This window comes from Ovis aries, chromosome Y, assembly GCF_016772045.2.
Source record: "Ovis aries strain OAR_USU_Benz2616 breed Rambouillet chromosome Y, ARS-UI_Ramb_v3.0, whole genome shotgun sequence".
In the NCBI taxonomy this organism is placed as follows: Eukaryota; Metazoa; Chordata; class Mammalia; order Artiodactyla; family Bovidae; genus Ovis; species Ovis aries.
The window spans coordinates 15,325,576-15,333,451 of NC_082741.1; the positions used below are offsets into that span (position 1 = coordinate 15,325,576).

General features: G+C 38.5%; 1 protein-coding gene across 1 annotated transcript; it reads right to left on the minus strand.

Moving 5' to 3' along the window:
* Positions 1–316: 316 nt before the first annotated feature.
* On the minus strand, positions 317–1,985 carry LOC132658981 (heat shock transcription factor, Y-linked-like). The gene is made up of 2 exons (XM_060408507.1): positions 1,476–1,985; positions 317–1,048 (listed from the first exon to the last, which is right to left on the minus strand). The coding sequence occupies exons 1-2, from the start codon at positions 1,983–1,985 to the stop codon at positions 317–319; spliced, it is 1,242 nt and encodes a 413-aa protein (XP_060264490.1).
* Positions 1,986–7,876: the final 5,891 nt, after the last annotated feature.

Consider the following 7,876-nt stretch of genomic DNA (forward strand, 5'->3'; position numbering starts at 1 on the left):
TAATTTAGCACCCCTTCATTTCATCAGGGATGATTTCAGAAATCACTTTACATCCATTACCTCTTTTCCCTTTGTTCTCATTTTCTTGCTTACGAATATTATATCAGGTGTCATTTACCTAGGATGCATAACGAAAGTTTTCTTGAACTGATGAGTTTATAAAACCATGCAGTAAAATACCCAACCATTGAACTAAAGCCTCATTTTTCTCTTCCTTGTTTGAAAATAAAAAAATGAAACTATGAAGATGAACATGGAAATTTATTGTTCAAATACAAGAATTGTAGATATCTGTTGACATCTCCGAACATAAATTTCAATCTCCTTTAGGCTCCATAATCTGACACGTATTTGATAGATCAGTTTTAATTAGGATGGTTTTCACGTAATGATGATTATTGATGAGTTCACTTGAAAGAGAGGAGGCAGATGTATAAGCAATTGTTGGCACTGAGAACCATGAGTTGCCTCTCTCTTGCAGGTTAAGAAAACGACTGTCATGGGCTGACATATCGCTATGCCTGTCTGGAAACTGAGAAGGTTCCACCATCAGTCCAGAATAACTGCTTTGTAACGGAGATTCGATGTGGTTCCGAGAAGTAGACGTAGTTGTAGTAGCAAAGTCCTCAACATGGCCGCTTACTTGAGTGTAGCTGCTCTGTGAGTGCCAATTAAAACTGCTCAACTTTTTTAAAACTTCAGGTTGATCTACCACAATCTGGTCTGTGTGTCTAACTGATATTGCTGATGGGGTAGATAAGGCACATGGAGATAGGGCACTTGTATTAGCGACTATCTGGCTGGTATGAGGCTTTTGTATGAAAGGCACACTTAAACTTGTGGAGGCTGGAAATGCGCTCTCTCCACTCCTTTCTGGAAGAAATTCAGAGTTACGATCATCTTTTTTGACACTTGCTTTAGCATGCTTCTTGTTACCTTGAACTAATGAAGATATTGGAGACACATTGCTAATTCCAACTCTTCTTTGCATTCTTACTAAAAGTTGGGGATGGCCTCTTTTGAAATTTGGATTATAGTAGGTCTGTAACTAAAATCAAAGAATTAAATTATTTAGTTTCTTTATAAACCAAGGTAAAACTGACAAACAAAGCTAAGTATAAAAACGTATTCCTTTAATGGAACCAATTAAATAACATCAAATCAAATACCTCTGTTGGTAGCTTTAACAGGTAACATGTTAGAAAGAATATGCTCAACTAAAAGTATGTTGTATATATACAGTAAATACCATTTTAAGTAGCTTCAGAACTTATATCTGGTTTCAAGTTGCTAGGAAAGTTTGTTAACATCCAATATTTTAACCTCCAGCTGTTTTCAACTTCAAAAAAAGAAAAAAAATTTCAACAATTTGTTATCTCAAGTTTAAATTCCGATTTAGCTACATATATGAACATGCTTTCTAGGTCACATGATTTAATCTGACATATTGCCAAAAAGTGAAAATTTTGGAATACCTTACTCAAAAGAGGGATGTTGTTTTCTTCTTCCAGAAAGACAGGTAGTGAAGCCGATCTTTGAACAGTTTGTCTGTTTTTATGAAATCCATAAAGGTTAAGCTGTCGAATTAAACTTTTCATACTCTTGGTTTCAAATATTCTGAACGGCTCCTTTCTTTCCAAGACTTCTTTCTTAAAGAGTTCTTCATTGATCACTATACATGTGCCTGTGTCATCCCACCAAATAGATTCAAACTGATCACTTTCAACTATATTCCAAAGTTTTTGTGGAAATGTGAGTGAAAGAAAACCATTCCCATCATCTGTTTCAGAGACAGAATATGTGTAGTGTGGCCTTTTGATCACAAGACCCTCAGACAAAGCCTGAAAAGCATATTCTTCAATCATAGATCTCAAAACTGAGTCCCCAGTTGTATAATCATACAAAGAAGATCTAATGGAGGTTTCTGAACCAGTGGATTCATCTTTCGGAGGCCCATCTTGAATTTTTGAAGAAATATGTGCCATCTCAGAGAAACCTTTCGTCAGATAATTTTCTCATTTGTCTGGTTTTACACACTGCGACTTCAAATGATGTTTGCCTGGCCTGCAGAGAGAAACTCTCTAGACCATCACAGAGGTCCTCCCAGTCAAAAAGCTGTGACATCGCAAAATCACTGGTCTCCTAGCAATCGAAAGTTTGTTGTGACATCACAAAGTCACTGGTCTCCTAGCAACTGAAGGGTAATGTTCAACCAGTGTTTACTTCAGCATCAACTTAAAATACAGACTGCTGAGAGAAATAGTAACCAAAACCATGAAGCATACAAAATCTCATTACTAACGATTTGTTGTTGTTGTTGTTGGTTCCTCTATTGTGGAGGTTCCTCCCTGTGGGTGGGTTTGGATGAGTGGCTTGTCAAGTTTCCTGGTTAGGGAAGCTTGTGTCAGTATTCTGGTGAGTGGGGCTGCATCTCTTCTCTCTGGAGTGCAGTGAAGTGTCCAGTAGTGAGTTTTGAGATGTCTATGGGTTTGCTGTTTGGGCAGCCTGTATATTGAAGCTCCGGTCTATGTTCCTGGGTTGCTGGAGAATTTGCGTGGTATGTCTTGCTCTGGAACTTATTGGCTCTTGGGTGGTGCTTGGTTTCAATGTAGGTATGGAGGTTTTTGGATGATTTCTTTTTTAAAACATAAATTTATTTTAATTGGAGGACAATTACTTTACATTATTGTATTTGTTTTGCCATACATTAACATATATCCGCCACAGGTATACATGTGTTCCCTTTCCTGAACCCCTTTTCTTCTCCCAACCCATGCCATCCCTCCGGGTCATCCCAGTGCACCAGCCCCAAGCATCCAATATCATGCATTGAACCTGGGCTGGCGACTCATTTCATATAGGATATTATACATGTTTCAATGCCATGCTCCCAAGTCATCCCACCCTCTCACTCTCCCACAGAGTCCAAAAGAATATTCTAGACACCTGTGTCTCTTTTGCTGTCTCACATACAGGTTTATTGAAAAATCACATCAATAAATCTACTTTATTTCTCAAATACAAGTGATTTATCATCCTTCTATACACACATTCTTAATATTCAGTAGTGTTACCCTTGCAAACTTGGTCTACTTGCTTCTGTGCAAAAAAAAAAAAAAAAAAAAAATGAACTGACTGGTTTTCAGTGAGGGGGAAACAAACAAACAAAAAAAGTGCTTATTGTAGTACCAAGCAAGGTGTTTTAGCAGCTGGTGCTTCAAAGATGCAAATCTCCAAATACTTTCAGGGGAAATATTTTAATGACTGAGCGAGGGTGGAACATGGGGTCTGTGATCAATATTGGGACATTCTACTAATGGCCTATTACTGAGGATATTGGGAGTCCACATCATTGACCATCTAGTTCCAACTATGTACTTAAATTTCAGCCTGGTTTGGGCTTTAGCATCTCTGAAACTGTTCACAGGATATTGCTCAGAATGTTATCGATGACCCCTGCTGCTGCTGCTGCTAATTCGCTTCAGTCGTGTCCGACTCTGTGCGACCCCAGAGATGGCAGGCCACCAGGCTCCCCCGTTCCTGCGATTCTCCAGGCGAGAACACTGGAGTGGGTTGCCATTTCCTTCTCCATGATGGCCCTTGAGGAGGGACTAATAACCCTTGAGTTTGCTTAATGGCTAAACCATTATTATTCTCTATCACTTGATTATTGTCCTTAGTTTCTGTCTTTTCTAGCTTCTCTGATTAAAATTACTTTTGATCATGAGGAGGTCAAAAATCTCCTACCTCTCTCTCTCGATTTCCATGCTTTTCAATCTTAAGAAGGGACTGCTTAGTACAAGAAAGGGAACACAGTCTTGGACTTAGAGCTCGATCATAAGTGTGAAAAAAAATCTCAGTGCAGGTTCAGTTTGTTTTTCAGGTTTCCCAGCTCTTGGAGTGATTGAGTCAGCAACAACTTTGGCTCTTTCCTGTTGAGATGGAGCATGGAGTGGGAAATAATTCTAAAATCTAAGCTTGGTATCAACAGTTTATGTTATGAAAACATATCTCTCTATTTTATGTATGAGATATCAGTATTTTGTCATTAAACTGGACAAACATTTGAAAATTGGTATATATTTATTAAAAGGAGAGAAGTGAGTGATATAAAAGAATCCTCATATTTTACATGCAACCAAGAAAACATATTTTGAAGTATTTCAACTTACATAACATTCAATAATCGAGTAGATTTTGAATCCTTCTACATTTGTTTTTTTTTCCCATTTCTATTACACCTAACATGAATTAAAAGACATTGCATTTTTTTTTCATACGTACACTTATGCATAGACAGATGTATATATGTCAAAATATACTTTTAGGCAACTTTACTTAGGTTACCAAACTCATTGCTAGCTCCCAAGATCTTAAATAAACTGTTTGGGAAGCCTTACATTACTCAATATCTTTCTGGCTGAAACATACAGATCTTGTTGCTGAAAAGCTCTCCTTTAATCTAGCTCATTTCTCACTATTCTTTCTGTAATAAGAGTTAGGGCTCATACTTTTGAGGGCACCTTGAACCCAGAAAATTGCAACTCGAATTTACTTAGAGATATTGTTCAAAAAATGCTGTTGTTTTCTTCACATTGGACAGAATTTTATTTTACTTATTTTTAATATAAATTTATTTTAATAGTAGCCTAATTGCTTTACAATATTGTATTGGTTTTGCCATACATTAACATGGATCAGCCACGGGTGTGCACGTGTTCCCTATCCTGAAAACCCCTGCTACCTCCCTCCTCAAACCATTCCTCATGGTTATCCCAGTGCACCAGCCCCGAGGATCCTGTATCACGCATCAAACTGGTCTGGCGATTTGTTTGACAAATAATATTATACATGTTTCAACACCATTATCCCAGATCATCCCACCCTCGCCCTCTCTCACAGAGTCCAAAAGACTGATCTATACATCTGTGTCTATTTTGCTATCTCACGTACAGGTTTATTGTGACCATCTTTCTAAATTCCACATATATGTGCTAGTTTACTCTACTGGTATTTTTCTTTCTGGCTAACTTCACTCTGTATAATAGGCTTCAGTTTCATCCACCTCATTAGAACTATTGAAATGTTTTCTTTTTAGTGGCTGAGTAATACTCCATTGTGTATATGAACCACAGCTTTCTTATCCATTAGTCTGTTGATGGATATCCATCATGCATCCATGTCCTGGCTATTAGAAATAGTGCTGTGATGAACATTGGGGTACACTTGTCTCTTTCAATTCTGGTTTCCTTGGTGTATATGCCCAGCAGTGGGATTGCTGGGTCGTATGACAGTTCTATTTACAGTTTTGTTTGTTTGTTTCTTTGGAATCTCCACACTGTTCTCCATAGTGGCTGTACTAGTTTGCAATCCCACTAACAGTGTAAGAGGGTTCCCTTTTCTCCACACCCTCCCCAGTACTTATTGCTTGTAGACTTTTGGATAGCAGTCATTCTGACTGGCATGAAATTGTACCTCTTTATAGTTTTGATTTGCATTTTTCTGATAATGAGTGATGTTGAGCATCTTTTCATATGTTTGTTAGCATTCCGTATGTCATCTTTGGAGAAATGTTTTTTTAGTCCTTTCGCCTATTTTATCATGGGGTCGTTTATTTTCCTGGAATTGAGGTTCAGGAGTTGCTTGTATATTTTTGAGATTAAGTCATTGTTAGTTGCTTCAGTTCAGTTCAGTTCAGTTCAGTCATGTGTGACTTTTTGAGACCCCATAAATTGCAGGACACCAGGACTCTCTGTCCATCACCAACTCCCGGAGCTCACGCAAACTCATGACCATCAAGTCAGTGATGCCATCCAGCCATCTCATCCTCTGTCGTCCCTTTCTCCTGCCTCCAATCCCTCCAAGCTCCAGAGTATTTCCAATGAGCCAACTCTTCACATCAGGTGGCCAAAGTACTGGGGTTTCAGCTTTAGCATCATTCCTTCCAAAGAACACTCAGGCATGATCTTCTTTAGAGTGGACTGGTTGGACCTCCTTGCAGTCCAAGGGACTCTCAAGAGTCTTCTCCAACACTTCAGTTCAAAAGCGTCAATTCTTCAGTGCTCACCTTTCTTCACTGTCCAACACTCATATCCATACATGACTATTGGAAAAACCGTAGTCTTGACTAGACGGCACTTTGTTGGCAAAATAATGTCTCTGCTTTTCAATATGCTATCTAGGATGGACATAACTTTCCTATCATAGGGTAAGCGCCTTTTAATTTCATGGCTGCAATCAATATCTGCAGTGATTTTGGAGCCCCCCAAAAATAAAATCTGACACTGTTTCCACTATTTCCTCATCTATTTCCCATGAAGTCATGCGACCAGATGCCATGATCTTAGTTTTCTGAATTTTGAGCTTTCAGACAACATTTTCACTCTCCTCTTTCAGTTTCATCAAGAAGCTTTTTAGTTCCTTATCACTTTCTGCCATAAGAGTGGTGCCATCTGCATATTTGAGGTGATTGGTATTTCTCCTGGCAGTCCTCGTTCCAGCTTGTGCTTCTTCCAGCCCAGCATTTCTCATCATGTTCTCTGCATATAAATTAAACAAGCAGAGTCACAATCTGTAGCCTTGATGGACTCATTTTCCTATTTGGAACCAGTCTGTAGTTCCATGTCCTGTTCTAACTGTTGTTTCTTGACCTGCATATAGGTTTCTCAAGAGGCAGGTCAGGTGGTCTGGTATTCCCATCTCTTTCAGAATTTTCCACAGTTTATTGTGATCCACACAGTCAAAGACTTTGACATAGTCAATAAAGCAGAAATAGATGTTATTCTGGAGCTCTCTTGCTTTGTCAATGATCCAGCTGATGTTGGCATTTTGATCTCTGGTTCTTCTGCCTTTTGTAAAACCAGCTCGAACATCTGGAAGTTCATGGTTCATGTATTACTGAAGCCTGGCTTGGAGAATTTTGAGCATTACTTTACTAGCGTGTGAGATGGATGCAACTGTGCGGTGATTTGAGCATTCTTTGTCACTGCCTTTCTTTGGGATTGGAATGAGAACTGACCTTTTCCAGTCCTTTAGCCACGGCTGAGTTTTCCAAATTTTCTGGCATATTGCGTGAAGTACTTTCACAGCATCATTAAAAGGGGGCAAAATCCCTAAACAGACATTTCTTTAAAGAAGACATACAGATGGCTAACAAACACAGTAAATATGCCTAAAGTCATTCATTATTAGAGAAACAAAAATTTAAAATTAATGTGTAGTCATATCACACTGTTCAGAGTGGCCATCACCAGAAATTCTACAAGCACGAAATCCTGGAGAGAGTGTGGAGAAAAGTTACTCCTAATACACTGTTAGTGGCACTACAAACTGGTACACCTGTATGCAGAACAGACTGAGGATTCCTTGAGAAACTTGGACTAGAACTGTCATATGACTGAACAACCCCACTTCTTGGCATATACCCAGAGGGAATTACAATGGAGAGACACATGTACCCCCGTGTTTATTTCAATTCTCTTTATAAAAGCTATGACATGGAAGTAATCTAGATGCACATCGGCCAATGAAAATATAAGGAAGTTTTGCTATGTATCCAAGTGGAATATTACTTAGCTAGAGGAAAAAAAACATATATTTGTGTCACTTTTAATGAGGCAGTTCAACCTGAAGCCTATTATTCAGAGTCAAAAGAAAGTTAGAAAGAGAGAGGCAATTATTGTTTATTAATGCATATAAATGGGATTTAGGAAGACAGTAACAACGATCCTGCATGAAGGCTAGTAAAAAAGATCCACATATAAAGAACATACTCTTAGACTCAATGGGAGAGTTCAAGGATGGGATGATTGAGAAAATACCATTGAAACAGGCACATTACCACATATAAAAGAGATGACCAGTGTGAGTCCAGTGC

What these genes read in the sequence shown, in the direction of transcription:
- LOC132658981 (XM_060408507.1), bottom strand. Translation starts at nt 1,985, where the DNA reads ATGGCACATATTTCTTCAAAAATTCAAGATGGGCCTCCGAAAGATGAA. An exon ending in ACATCCCTCTTTTGAGTAAG is followed by an intron (nt 1,049 to 1,475) that starts GTATTCCAAAAT and finishes CTTTGATTTTAG; the next exon opens with TTACAGACCTACTATAATCC.